Genomic DNA, 15,179 nt, shown 5'->3' on the forward strand with positions numbered 1-15,179 from the left:
TAATTAACATATCTTAATAAATTGTACAGTTCCAAGGGATTTGTGCATCATTGATAGATGTATTTTTAGATATTAAAGATATCAGGGAATGGCAAGTGGGAATATGGCATTGATGATAGAGGATCGGCCACGATCATACTGAATGGCAAAGCAGGGTCAAAGGGCTGGATGGCCTATTCCTGCTCCTAGTTTCTATGTACAGTCCTCTCCACAGTTAACTATACAAGTAACAGCTAACGCTGCATCCAAAGGATGCCTCACTCCCCATCCAAAAGATGTCTAAAGCTAACACCTCAAAGTATCCCTGACCCCTACACACTGTATTATAGGACAGTTTCCAAAGGGGTATCCTGGCTATATGAAAGAAATAAACTGAGAACAGACCTGCTTTCCCGGTATAATCTCTAGTATATCTGGTGCAGTTCTGAAGAGGTCATCCCAAACTCAAAACATTAATTCTGTTTCTCACTCTACAAAAGCTGAGTTTCTCCAGGGTTCCCTCTGTGTGTTTGATATCATCTTCGCCTTTTGGTTCCACACTCCAGAGCTTGCAAGGTGAGAAGAGACAGCTGGTCATCATAAAAGCCAGCAGCCTTCAGGAACCACAGATGTCTGAATCACAGCCTGCTCCCATGCCAGCTTCTGTGAAATTGGGAGAGGTCAGGTTGAAATGGAGGAGAGGGGTGTAGGACCTGCAGTTTTCAACAAATTTCATCAGTTTTAGAAATTCCATGGCAGAGGTGTTCTCTGCCCTGGTGAAAACCAGGAACTAAGTGAGTGGGCAAAGGTCTAGCAGGGAGTTCAATATGTGAAGTGTGAGGTCATTCATTTAAAATCTTAGAAAATAATTTTGAAAATGAAACAAGCCAGGAACTATGAAGATTTTTGCATTCAGGCACTAAAAACACTAAAATCCAGTGACAAGGTTAAAAAAATTAATGTAATATTAGGAAACTGGAATCCAGAAGGATGGAAGCAACTATTGTTTTCACCTATGGTTAGCTACATCTGGATTTTTGGACCTGGGCATTATACTTTGAGAATAAAATATTGGCAATGGAAGATGCACACTGCAAAATCATCAATGAAATTATGTTAAAAGGGTTAAATTATAAGAACAGGTTGCGTAAATTAGACTTCAGTGCGATTGAGTATGGAAGATTGAGGAATTGGGATATTTAAGATGGATTTGATATTGTAGTTAGCGAGAAACTACAATGGAATGTGGGTATCCACAATCACATCTTGTGCACAAACTCAAAACACCAAGCCAGGCCATTCAGAGACAGGATGTACTTTTACACAAAAAGGATAGTGGAAATCTGAAACTTGATTTGTTTCCAAAAGGTTGCTGAGGCTAGAATCATTGAAAATTTCAAGATCATAAATGTTACATTTTAGTTCGGCAAAACTAGTGTTGGGGTATAGGACAAAACAGCTCAATGCAGTCAAGACATTATCTTGCTGTACATTTGGACAGGTTCAAGGAATTGATGGATTAACTCCCCTTTCCAAGTCACTGTAATTTCAATGATGACATAGGAAATCCTAGTCCACGGAAAGAAGCATTTCTTCTGGGATGGGATGTTCTTCGGAGGCTCAGTGTGGACTTTTTGGGCCGAATGGCCTGTTTCCACACTCTAGGGATTCTATGATTTTCTTCACACCACTGTGTCTCAGCAGCATTTTGGCAGTATGTCTGCTGATGTTTCTATGATGCTCAGGGATCTTGCTACTTATCATCCTGCTTTGTCTAGTGGTGCCTATGCCTCCTGATATCAGATGTATGTTCCATTCTGTTCCTAAAATGCAGTTAGCATAGCCCAGATTATGAATGTGCAACAGCTACTTAATCATTGTGCTTTATAATAGGCATTCATAGAATCATGCACGACAGAATAAGGCTATCCAGCCTATCATGTCTTGTTGACTCTTTGAAAGGGCTGTCTGCACACCATCATTTTTATTTATAACCCTGCAAATTAGTCCACTTAAAGTACTTATCCTATGGTTTTTGAAACTTCCATGGAATTTGATTCCACCACAATCTCACTGCATTCAAAATACTAACAACACTTTGTGAAGAAAATTGTCCTCCTTTCCCATTTAGCTTCTGGCCAATTATTGTATATTAAATTGTACTTTCTAGCAGGAACTACTGGATAATGATCAGAAATTGGAACCCTGGCTGATCTGGCATTCCCATGTATTGATTAGCTTAGCTTCGGAATGATCACTGACTCATTTACATGTTGAAATAGCAACAGGTTTATTATAAATTAATGAAACATCTACAGCTCTGTAGATTATTTCATAGAGTCATCGAGGTGTCCAGCACAGAAAAAGGCCCATTGAGACTGCCCCATTCAAAAACAATTGTTTAACTGTTTCTATCTCACTCTGCTGAAGCCATGATCGTTCTCCTTCCAAGTGTCTCAATCATAAGTCCTGTTACAGCATCAGAGGTGCTGTAACCTCTTACAAACCCTAATGTTATACCTAACCTGTGGCGCTTGAGACCAGCTTTAGCTGATGTAGCAGCACTTCACTGAAATTTGGACCAAGCACAAAGTGACAATTCAGCCTGGAATGTTTGTAGCCAATATGGCTCATACTAAACTGTAAGGAACGTGTTTTTCCAATCTCTTTGTAAACTTGTATTGTGGCAGCATTAAACCACTGCCCTTTGAGCTGTCTAAAAGATCCTTAATGAAGGCAGCTCACGAACGTTCCTGCAAGTCTCCATTCTTATAGACGGCTATAAATGGACAGTCAAGGACATTATTCAAACTAAATTTCATTGTAAGCGTTCCCATTCATTCTAGTTAAACATCTATGTGCCCAAAATGTTAAGCCACCTGCTTTCTTTGAGAATGTGGTGACCCTTACTATTTACTTTAGATGTCCAGCATATCAAGCTTTCTTTTTCAACCCAGCAGAGATTACTGTGGGTAACAATCATTTAGTAAGCACCAACTATCAGGAACAATCCAAATCTGGTTTAGTAACTTTAACTTTCTTTGCACAGATTACACTGACTACAATTGGTTATGGTGACAAGACGCCGAAGACTTGGGCAGGTCGTCTTTTAGCAGCAATGTTTGCTCTTGTAGGAGTGTCGTTTTTTGCTTTGCCAGCTGTAAGTACCACTATACCTTGTTTGCTATCTTTTTAATGTGGAACAATGTATAATGTCCAAATAAGCATTGCGGACCCAATTTTTCTGACCTCCCCTTGAGTTCACAAGCACAAATCTTGAAAAAGAAATGGAATAGAAGGAGTAAGTGCTGCAAAAACTCAGTAAGTCTGACAGTATCTGTGGAGAGAGAATGTTTACATTCTGAAGAAGAGTCATATGAAATTCAAACACTGACTGTTACACTCTCCACGGATGCTGCCAGATCTACTGAATTCCTCAAGCAATTTCTGTTCTTATTTCAGATTTCCAGCATGTACAATATTTTGCTTTTTATTTGGAAATGAACAATGGATACTGACATCATTACATCCACACAGGAGGAAAGGACTGAGGGGATGAAGCTTCCTAGTTCACTTAGTTTTGATCATACACTTTTTTTCAGTTGAGGTAGTTAAAATTCTAACTGCTTTAATAGGTACAATTTATTTTTTTAACTCCCACAAGGTGAGAATTATCTTTGGTGTTTCAGCAAGCACTTCACTTCACCAGAGTATTTTAGAAGTGTGAAATAAAAACAAAGTATTAAAGAAACTCAATAAATTTGGCAGCATCTGTGGAGACAGAAATAGAGTTTGAATCTGAAAGGGGCTGAAAGATGTTTTTTATGCTGTTGACAGAAGAGAAGAAGGAGCAAGTGGGGGCAGAAATGTGGGAAATGGGCCAGACGAGGATCCTATTAACCTCACTTTGGGGGTGGGGGTGGTGGGTAGTTGGAGAGTAGGGCAAGATGTTGGAGGCCCCCTGTGGAAGATGGCATCATCACAATGGTTGTGATGGAGTCAGAAAAAATGGGAGAATAGAATTGGATCCTTGAGGAATGGGAATGTGAGGAAGGATAGTCAGTTGTGGGAGTCAGTGGGTTTGTACTGGAAGTTGTGGAGTGCCTGACCCAAGAAATAGTGAAATCAAAGAAGGGTTAGAGCCAACGATGGATTAGGTGAAGGTGAAAAGAGATGAAAATTAGAGGCAAAACTGATATGTTTTTCCTATTCTAGATGAGATCAGGAAACAGAAGCTGTGTATATCAGAAAAGAGTTCGTGAGAACAAAGACATGTGTCATGCTTGAAAGAGCACAGACAGTTGTCAAAACATGTCTGCGAAGGCTGATTAAAGACATCTACACTGAAAATGTGTTGCTGGAAAAACGCAGCAGGTCAGGCAGCATCCAAGGAGCAGGAGAATTGACGTTTCGGGCATGAGCCCTTCTTCAGGATTCCTGTTGTACATCTCTATGACTATGACTCCTCTCACAAAAATTTAGCAATGGCCAGTCAGTTTGTAATCCTCACACATTTGTCCCACTGCTAAATTTAAGGGCACCATATCTTTTCCAGATAAGGAGCGGTGATCACTAACAACTCCTCGACGGATAATGATATTTTCAAGAGGAAATTGTATGAAACTCAGAGGATAGTGTCAAAATCTGAAAACCATTCTGTGCTGTTTCTGCAGGAATTCGGCAGCTTGTTCAGCCTCTCCCTATAGTTCAAATCTTCCAACCCTGGCAACATCCTTGTAAATCTTTTCTAAACCCTTTCAGGTTTCACAACGTCTTTCTGATAGGAAAGAGACCAGAATTGCACGCAATATTCCAACAGTGGCCTAACCAATGTCCTGTACAGCCACAACATGACCTCCCAACTCCTGTACTCAATACTCTGACCAATAAAGGAAAGCTTACCAAATGTCTTCTTCACTATCCTATCTACCTGCGACTCCACTTTCAAGGAGCTATGAACCTGCACTCCAAGGTCTCTTTGTTCAGCAACACTCCCTAGGACCTTACCATTAAGTGCATAAGTCCTGCTAAGATTTGCTTTCCCAAAATGCAGCACCCCGCATTTGTCTGAATTAAACTCCATCTGCCACTTCTCAGCCCATTGGCCCATCTGGTCAAGATCCTGTTGTAATCTGAGGTAACCCTCTTTGCTGTCCTTCCCCTTAATTTTGGTGTCATCTGCAAACTTACTAACTGTACCTCTTATGATCGCATCCAAATCATTTATGTAAATGACAAAAAGTAGAGGACCCAGCACCAATCCTTGTGGCACTCCACTGGTCACAGGCCTCCAGTCTGAAAAACAACCCTCCACCATCACCCTCTGTCTTCTACCTTTGAGCCAGTTCTGTATCCAAATGGCTAGTTCTCCTTGTATTCTGTGAGATGTAACCTTGCTAACCAGTCTCCCATGGGCCGTCACCAATATTTGGAAAACATTCAAGAATGAGGAGAAAAGATACAGATGCTAAGTAAATGAGATGAGCCATTGTGGTGATTGGGACCAGGTAAGCCTCATTGACTATGAGGTTCTTGATTGAGGTTGATAATCTGGGCCAATCAGGAAAGCCTTGGCTGACTCAGTCTAACCAGGAGATTAGAATTGTTGTCTTACCAGAATCCATGATAGACTAGGAAGCACAGGGTGATCGGTCAACAGGATTTGACGTTGATAATCTCATGCAGCAGAATTATAGATGTCCTCAAGTTTAAGGAGGATAAAATGACCAATCAAAGGTGCATTGGAATTGTTGAGTTGTAGAGGTGATTAAGGCATGAATGAAGATTTCAACACCAGACCAGTTAAGGCAGGAGTGAACTTGGACACTGTCTCACAGTTAGAGAAAGATGACCTTATTGATGGCAGGAATAAACTCAAGGTGAGGAAGTGTAGTTTGTACTTTGGAGTGGGGAATGGAGCTTCAGTCTTCACAATTCAAAGACATTTCTGCTCATTCAATACTGGATTGAGGTAAGCAGAGCAGGAAAACATTACTACATTTTAGATGTCAGGAAGAACTTGAAAGTTATTCAATATTTAGGATAAGCTGTCAGGCTGATAACAGACAAAACATTGGAGATGTCAAAACACATTGGCATAATGAGAGAACTGAGTGCAGAAGTAATGAGCTTTGATGATGGCCTTTTATCATCCTTGTTGTATTCTCACACTAAAAGTGAAACCTAAAATTTTATACATGGCTAATTTCAAACACTTTTAATACCTTTCATCACCTCACCACTTTCAGCTTTTTGAAAAACTACAATTCCTTATTAAATCTATGAACTGCTTCTCAGTAATAGAAGCCAGCATTCTTCCCTCATCATTTTTCATTATTCTCCTGGCCGCTAAGTTGTGCTCAGGATTTTTAAGAACTTATTTATCCTCCACTGACCAACATCCCAAGGCTTTTAAAAAAATCTTTTCAGGTGCAGGTAGGTTGTGTCATAGTTTCTCCATTCCTGTTTTATTCCAGATTATCATCATCTTCACATTTTTAAAACTTGCTGCATGGAAATTTATAATGTCCTGATCTGTAGCACCCTCATGTGGAAATACTGAGATTTCAGCTGCTCATAGGTTATAGGGAGCTACGCAGGAGAAACGTGTTATTCAATATGAAACAGTTCATTGCAGAGGAAATAAGTAGCATTAATCAGAAATCAGATATTAATTTAAAAATTTCATGCATTTTCATTTTTACTGTGACCCATCAAAACATTTACAGAACATTATGATATTTAAAGAATTAGCTAGTGAAATAGTTGTATAGCACTGAGACTTAAAGGGTCAGGAGTCCAGTTTATTATGTTCTGTTCCTTTGGGTTTAAAAAGCTGTGGGGTGAGCTAATAGAAGCTTTGAAGCAAATCATAAAATTACTTCATAGAACAGATATAGGAAAAAGGTATTTCTTCTGGGGGACATTATTTAAGTTTGAGGGAAGCAACTCAGGAATGAAATCAGAAACCACTTCTTCTTTGTAAAGGTAGTGGCCCGGCCCCACACCTTTGTGTTTTGACTGAGGACCCAGACATTCATCACTGTCTTGAGACACATGAGCCCCTGCTTGATTGATAGCTCTGGCTGTCTGATGTCTGGAATCAATTTAATTACACAAAGTTAAGAAGTTTCACATTATTTCAGCTTCAGTTGTTGAAACTTCAAAGACTCTGGATAATGGACATTTTTGCTGGTCTATGGTAAAAAGGAGGTTTTTTTTAACATAGTGGGAAGTTGTCAATGAACAACTTTAAAAATAAATTTGAATATGGCCAGTGGGTATTGCTGGCTAGTCTCCATTATGTTGTTAGGAAAGGATGTTCAGGAATTGAGACAGCTGTTTTCACTGGCAACCTTCACTATAGGGTTCTGTATGATGTATAGTGTGTGAATGGACATGAAGTTGCCATATCCTTGAATCAACATATAAGATTGTCATCGAGTTATTTAGGGGGAGATGTAGCCTGGCGTGAGGGAAATAAGGAGTTATAGGGTTTTTTTGATAAGAGATTGCATAATTTGAGGAGAACTTTTTAAATTTGCTTCAAAAGGTTCCCTCATACAGACAACACTTCATTAGATCTCTGAGGTGAACCACAGCTCTTTAAAAAGCTGGCCTGACTCCATGAATAGGCCACGTCAGTGTCCACAATGGAGTTGGGAATGCCAAATGTGTGCTTATGACGTGAACCAATTCAAGCCCGTAGAAAGCACTTCTGAAAATCTGAAAGCCTGAGAATGGGGTCATTTTTAAAGGCTCCCTGAATCAATCTGGCTCCACGAAAATTACATCAATATGTGTAGCCACGATGTATTTAAATGGTGGAAAAGAATAGTTTCTTTAGCAATCATCTCTATCGGATTACAACCCTTGCAGTGAAAATTAACTTTAATCTCCAAGGATTTGAGAGCTTTAGTATACTAGTTACTTGATTTTATGACGTAATCAATTGTGAATTATATCTATGATTCTTGTCATATTCACTACCGCTCAAGGGGTCTAAATAATATTTATTGTGGTTACATTGCATATTAGGATTTGTCTATAATATGTTTTGAGCTTTTATATAAACACAGAGTGACTGAAACATCTTATTAAATAAAAAATTGATGTTAGGCTTGATTTATTTTCTATTTGCAGCACTTCATAATGTTTATTTTTCTTTAAGGGCATTCTTGGCTCTGGGCTGGCTCTTAAAGTTCAGGAGCAGCATCGTCAAAAGCATTTCGAGAAAAGAAGAAATCCTGCAGCAAGCTTGATTCAGGTCTGGTGGGCTAAATGCTCAAAAACTATTATAGTTACCAAAGAAATTGAAATCAATATTTTAGTCTTCTAAAAGGAAAATTAGTTTGTCCACTTGATTTTTTTTTTCAATGTTATTGGCTGTAATGGTATGAGGGGAACTATGCCTTCATGGAGTCATAGAAACTCAAAGCTCAGAGTGAGGCCATTCAGTTCATTATGTCTGTGCTTACTCTTTGATGAGCACTTGCATTTGTTTGTCTGTAACCCTGTCATTTTCTCATCCACAAGTACAGTTCAACTCCCTTCCAAAATTATTCATAGAACGTACATCACAGTACTGTTGTGCTGATATTTTATCCTACTCTAAGATTAAACTAACTTACATACTCTTCATTTTATTATCATCCATGTGCCTATCCAAGAGTCACTTAAATGTCCCTAATGTATCTGACTCTACTACCACCACTGACAGTGCACTCCACATATCCACTACTCTCTGTGTAAAGAACCTACCTCTGAAATCTCACCTAAACCTTCCTCCAATCACCTTAAAATTATGCCTCCTCGTGATAGCCATTTCCGCCCTGGGAAAATGTCTCTGGCCATCCACTGTATCTATGCCTCTCATCATCTTATGCATCTCTATCAAGTCACCTCTCATTCTTCTTTACTCCAATGAGAAAAATCCCAGCTCCCTCTACCTACCCTCCAGTCGTGGCAGCATCTGGTAAATCTCCTCTACACCATATCTAAAGCTTCCACATCCTTCCTATAATGAGGTGACCAGAACTGAACACAAAGTAGTAGTGAGCTATCACTACCTTTTCAGTGATAATGTTCCAGATCCCAAAAAGTCTCTTCTTATCTCCCTTCAAAATCTTTTGTTAATGTTGTCAAATCCATGATCTCTACTTGTTGGCCTGTGCAGAAGAGAGTTCTCTATCTGCTCTGTCATACCCTCTCTGATCACCTCTTCACCTTTATTGTTCCTTCTTTTCCAACTTCCTCAAAACTGAATCCTTTACCTTTGTCAGCCTCTTGCTAAACTCATTCTAAGGCCTTTACATCTTTCCTGAAATATGACGCATCAAATAACCACTCCAACTGAGGCCTACCCAGTCACTTATAACTTTTCCACATAATAGTCTTTACTCTTATATTCCTTTTATTTTACAAATCGTAAGTAAACAATTTGCTTTTAGTGTCCTTATCAACTTACATTGCCATCTTTAAGGATTAGTGTGAACAGATACTAAGGTGTCTCTGCTCAATGGGTTTGTTCAAAATGGTCCCATTTATAGTATGCTGTCTTTCAAGATCAGTTCTTTCAAAGCATATACCTTCACACTTATCACTACCAAATTTTATCTGCCTTGCCCATTTCACCATTCCATCTATGTCATCCTGACATCCTCATTACGATCTACTACTTTACCAAGTTTTGTATCATCTGCAAACTTCATAATGTGTTTCCTGTAGCAGATTTATATCATTTATAAACATTTTCAAGTGTAATCAATCAGAATTAACCTTTGGAAAAACTGCTCAAGCCATTTTATGTTCTAAAATATACTTTCCTTCTGCCACCACTCCCCTGATTTCAGTCACTGAGTCAATTTTGCATGTGTGCCATTTTCTCCTTAATTCCTAACCCTGTTATGTGGAACTTTGTTGAATCCTTCTGAAGATCAGTACTCATTGCTATCCTATTAAAGAAATAAATCATACTAGTCAGGCAGACTTACCTTGCCCAAATCTATGCTTGTTCTTCTTCATTATTCCATGTATTTCTAAATTAAACTTTATTTTGTTCCTAACAATGGTTTCTAGTAACTTCTCCACCATTGATGTTTGACTGGGTCATTTACAATCTTTCCACTTTCTTGATGAGCTGTGTAACATTAGTAGCCCTTCGATCTACCAAAAGTATTCCTGTATCCAAAGAATTGAAAGTTTCCAACCAATGAATCTACCATTGTTTATTTTAGCAACCATTTCATCTGGACTGGGTGACTTAAGCAACTTCCAGTGGCGATAATCTATTTGTACAAGTTTATCTGCAGCTCCTGCTGACTATAATTTCACTCACTTTTAATCTAGTCATCGCATCATTCATTTCCTTTATGAAGATGAATCCAAAGTACTCATGCAATCAACTTTATCCACATGAAGATTTCCCTTTTCATCCATAAAAAGGCCTAGCTAGCCACATAGACCTGTATGTTTATTTTAGGATTCAATTTAATGTGGTCTGATCATGTATCTTCATAATTTGTTCTGTTATCCCATATTAATTGTTTCATCAATTCACCCCAATACTTTCTGTAATCTTACCGCTTTGTAACTGACCCTTGCTCGCCTTTGTCAGAATGAGTCATAAGCCTCTTCAGTCTGCTTTTATTTTAACTATTTTTTTTTGTCATTTAGGGTACATTGGTCTTGAAGGCTTTTCATTTTTCTTTCAAAGGAATAAGCTAATTTACATCTACACTGTCTCTTCCCTAAATGCCCTTTATTGCTTCATTAATGTTTCACCCTTTAATTGCCTTTTCCAGTTTAGTTGTCTAGGTCAATCCCTTCTTGAATCGTTGAAATGAGTTGCTTCTTAGATGTGCAGTTTTGCCTTTGATTAGTTGCTGGAAACCAACTCATTTGGACGATGTCTTACTACAACATAGTCCAGTTGTCCTACTTCATTTTGAGAACCAGATCCAAAACTACTGTCTTCCTTGTTAATTGTGAAGTTGGTCTTTACACATATTCCCCTGCTTTACTATCCTTAGTATTCTGATTTCTGTACCTGTATTACATAAGTATTGCATCAAGATTTTAGTTAATCTATTACCTACGAGTTTGCTCATCTATCATCTTCTCACTGTCTGTAAAACCTCTGTCTGTTCCTCAAACCAAATCAAATGAAAGTCAGTACTAAATGAATTCTTTTAAAATTTAGAACTGAGACATTATATAAAGGATAAAGAAGAAAATGTGATGGGGATTGATATGTAAGTTTGTGGATGACACCAAGGTTGGCGTGGTTGACAGGGAGGAAGAAGGTCTTGGGTTACAGGAAGATATAGATGGATTGCTCAGATGGACAGATCAGTGGCAGATGGAATTTAACCCTGATAAATGTGAGGTGATGTACTTTGGAAGAAATAATGAGATGAGGGATTATTCAATGAATGGCAGGACACTAGCAAGGTGGAGGAATAGAGGGAACTTGGGATGCTTGTCCACAGATTCCTGAAGATGGCAGGACAGGTTAATAGCTAGATCAGTTGTGGCATAGATTAAAATAGCAGGGATGTTATGTTGGAGTTGTACAAAGTTTGGTTAGGCCACTGCTGGAGTTCTAGTCACTACACTTTAGGAAAGATGTGATTGCGTTGGAGGAGGTGCAGATGAGATTCAGCAGAATTTTGCCTGGGATCATGCAGTTTAACTATGAAGAAAGGCTGGATTTATTCAGATTGTGTTTTTTAGAACAGAGAAAACTTGATAGAGGTGTATAACGTTCTGAGGGGTGAGGACAGGTGAATAGAAAGCTGTTCCCCTTAGTTGAAGTTTCAGTAACAAAGAAGCATAATATTAAGGTGAAAGGCCAGGAGTTGTAAGAGGAATTTGAGGGGTTTTTTTCACCTAGAAGTGGGGCGAGTCTGGAATGCACTGCTTGGGAGGGTAGTGTTGAGAATGTGTTGCTGGAAAAGCATAGCGGATCAGGCAGCATCCAAGGAGCAGGAGAATCAACATTTCAGGCAGGAACCCTTCATCAGGAATGGCTCTGGCCCGAAACGTTGATTTTCCTGCTCCCCAGATGCTGCCTGACCTGCTGTGCTTTTCCAGCAACACACTCCCAACTCTGATCTCCAGCATCTGCAGACCTCACTTTCTCCTGCTTGGGAGGGTAGTTGGGGTGGGAAACCTCGCAATCTTTAAAAATACCAATTTCAATACTCACACATATATGGCACTGGGAGTAATGCTGACGTTTGAGATCCTGTTATATTTTTAAAAATCTTTCCTGGCTCCTAAACTCTGTTAGAAGGACCAGAACACTTTATACTTATGTGGTTGTTTCTAACAGAGACCACAAGTTTCTTTTAATTGTTGCCCTTCCCCCCACACAATATCCTGCACTCATCTACTGTTCTCCTTTACTCTCGAAGCTGGGAGGTAATGCACCTTTTGGAAATCAAGTGTATGATTACAACAATGTCTGTTTATGCCCCTTTAGAATTCTCAACACTATTGCATGTGTACTTGTTCATTTTTGTCTTCTATGCAATCAAAGAAATGGTGAATAAAGATGGTTAACGCTGATTGACCTCACCTATGCACCAGACTTTAGAAAGAATTTGAAGACTTTAGAAACAGTACAAATGGGTGAATCAAGTGTTGGTGACCGAGTGAAATGGCCATTAGTATGCCAATTAGTTGCTTGGGTCAGTAACCAGATGAACTTTAGTTGTTTCCACAGCTGGTGATATGCCCTAACATTGGGAACATGTTGGTCTTCCCTAATAATGCCTTTTGGTACCATTTTATCTCTGCTCCTGCCTGTCACCTCTCCTCCAAGAGAAAATCCCAGCCTGTGGAAAAATATTACATTTGTTCTCTGGAACCAGTTAAAAGCCTACAGTAACCAGTTTTCCCTATCCAGATCTGTGCTTGGTCTCTGTTTCAGGTTAGAATGTGGATGAGAATTTAACAATCTATCCATCAAAAATACAGAAACAAATACTTGCAACATCCTGATAAAATTATATTCTTTTTAATTTTCTGTCCTCTTATGTTATATCTGCTTCTTTTTGCTATTTCCTGGTAACATGTCTCATCCAAATTAGTTTAAACCTGCTCTGAGTACCACCTAATTTCTCAGTGAGAACACTGGTCCCAGCTTCAATCTGGTAAATCCTAACCATCTTATGGACTTGACTGCTAGGTCAGCATTTATTGTCTAGTTGCTCTTGGGTAGATGGTGATGAGTTGACTTCTTGAATTGCTGTAGTACATGTGTTTTCGGGACACCCACAATGCTGTCAGGGAGGGAGTTCCAGTATTTTGACACAGAAACAGTGAAGGAATGGCATTACATTTCCAAATCAGGATTGTGTATGTCTTGGAGGTGAACTTGCACGTGGTATTGTTTCCTTGTACCAGCTACCCTTGTCCTTATAGATGGTGATGGTTGGAAGGAGCTGTCTAAGGAACTTCTGTAGTGCATATTGTAAATGGTACGCACTGCAGCTACTCAGCATCAGTGGTGGAGAGAGTGGGTGATGGTGGAAAGGATGCTGATTAAGTGAGCTGCTTTGACTTGGATGGTGTCAATCTTCTTGACTGCTTAATAAGCTGATGACCAATCTTATTATGGCCTTAAATCCAATTTCTGGCATGCTCCCACAAAACCATTGACCCCTTTGTGATCAAAAATCTGTGTACCTCATCTTTGAGTATATTCAATGTCTAAACCTTCACTGATTAGGAAAGTAGAATTCCGAAAACGATTGATCCTCCATGTGCTTATTTCCCATTAATTCCCCAAACTATCCCTGGAGAAGACCAACATGTTCTACAGTTATTCCTTTCCTTTTTAAATGCATCTTGGGCATCTTACTGTCTTTTTATATTTCTGTTTAGCCACTGTCATTTTTATTCAGATATTCCTTGCTGTTTTCAAAATACTGTCCAATCCTCTGACCTACCATAAATCTTCTTATAATAATTTTCTTTTTCTTGCAGTGTAATACAACCTTTAACTTCCTAGTTATCCATGAATGCTGTGTCCTATCCACAGTCTTTATTTTCACCAGAATATATCTTGGCCAAATGTTGTAAAATACCTTATTAAACATCTGTCAGATTCCCACCGTCTACTGTTCTTCATACCATCTTGACATGGTCCTACGCTCCACACCGTTCTCCACAACATCCTGACGTACTCCCACTCTCCACACGGTTCTCCCCAACATCCTGACATGGTCCTACTCTCCACACTGTTGTCTCCAAACTCCTGACGCTCTCCCACTCTCCACACTGTCCTCTGCAATATCCTTTCACACTCCCAACCCTCCCATCCGCTACACTGCACACTATAGTATTTTGACACATCCCATTCTTCACCCTGTCCTCACCACACCATACACAGTTCCATCTTCTATAGTGACTAGCTATTAACTTTGGTAACAAGCATAAATGCCATTGGAATTGTATGAGATCGGGAAATCTCAAAAAACACATGCTGCATTGAGCGAATATTTGAATGGTTTTGAGCTCTTTGCTTGACTGCCAAGGTCTGTCTTCTGCTCACAAGGGATCCTGAGTTGTATTCATTGGATCTGTTAACCAATGGCAGCATGTATTGATGAGGGGATGGCTGGTGGTATGGAGTGCGTGGGTTTCCAAAAGGTTTTCAATACAGTTCCACACAACAGATCTGAGAGGAAAGTTACAAGCTCATCGAATAAAAGAAACAGTAGCAACATGGATACAAAATTGGCTCAGAGATAGAGGATTAAGAGGTCTGGTTAATGGGTATTTTTTGAACCAGAGGGAGATTCATAGTGGAGCTCCTCCGGGGATCATTATTAGCCCCTTTCTTTTCCTGATTTCTATAAATGGTTTAGATCTTCGTGTTTCAAGGGCAACTTCAAAATTTGCAGATGACACAAAACTTGGGAGAGTTGTAATTTGTGTGAACAATGTAGAACTGTAAAATATGTCAACAAGTTGGTGAAGTGTTTGGATATATGTCAGGTAAAGGTTAATGCAGAGAAGTGTGAGGTGTTGCACTTTGGTATGAAGAGAGCCAATATAAAATAAATGGCACTATTCTACAGTGTATGCACGAGCAGAGAGAGCTGAGTTTATATGTCCGTAAATCATACAGTGTGGCAGGCCAAGTAGATTTGTTAATAAAACATAGTATTCCATTCTTCATATCAGGGTAT

General features: G+C 39.2%; 1 protein-coding gene across 1 annotated transcript in view; it reads left to right on the forward strand.

Moving 5' to 3' along the window:
* The window catches only part of kcnq3 (potassium voltage-gated channel, KQT-like subfamily, member 3), a 435,667-nt gene that overhangs the window by 315,163 nt on the left and 105,325 nt on the right, over window positions 1–15,179 (forward strand). The window contains exons 6-7 of the mRNA XM_043688263.2: window positions 3,029–3,139; window positions 8,150–8,245. Of these exons, the coding sequence (XP_043544198.1) occupies window positions 3,029–3,139; window positions 8,150–8,245 (207 nt within the window). The remainder of the gene's footprint in view (window positions 1–3,028; window positions 3,140–8,149; window positions 8,246–15,179) is intronic.

The sequence above is a fragment of the Chiloscyllium plagiosum genome, unplaced genomic scaffold (genome assembly GCF_037043375.1).
Source record: "Chiloscyllium plagiosum isolate Xiang-an unplaced genomic scaffold, Cpla_swu_hap1 HiC_scaffold_4, whole genome shotgun sequence".
In the NCBI taxonomy this organism is placed as follows: domain Eukaryota; kingdom Metazoa; phylum Chordata; class Chondrichthyes; order Orectolobiformes; family Hemiscylliidae; genus Chiloscyllium; species Chiloscyllium plagiosum.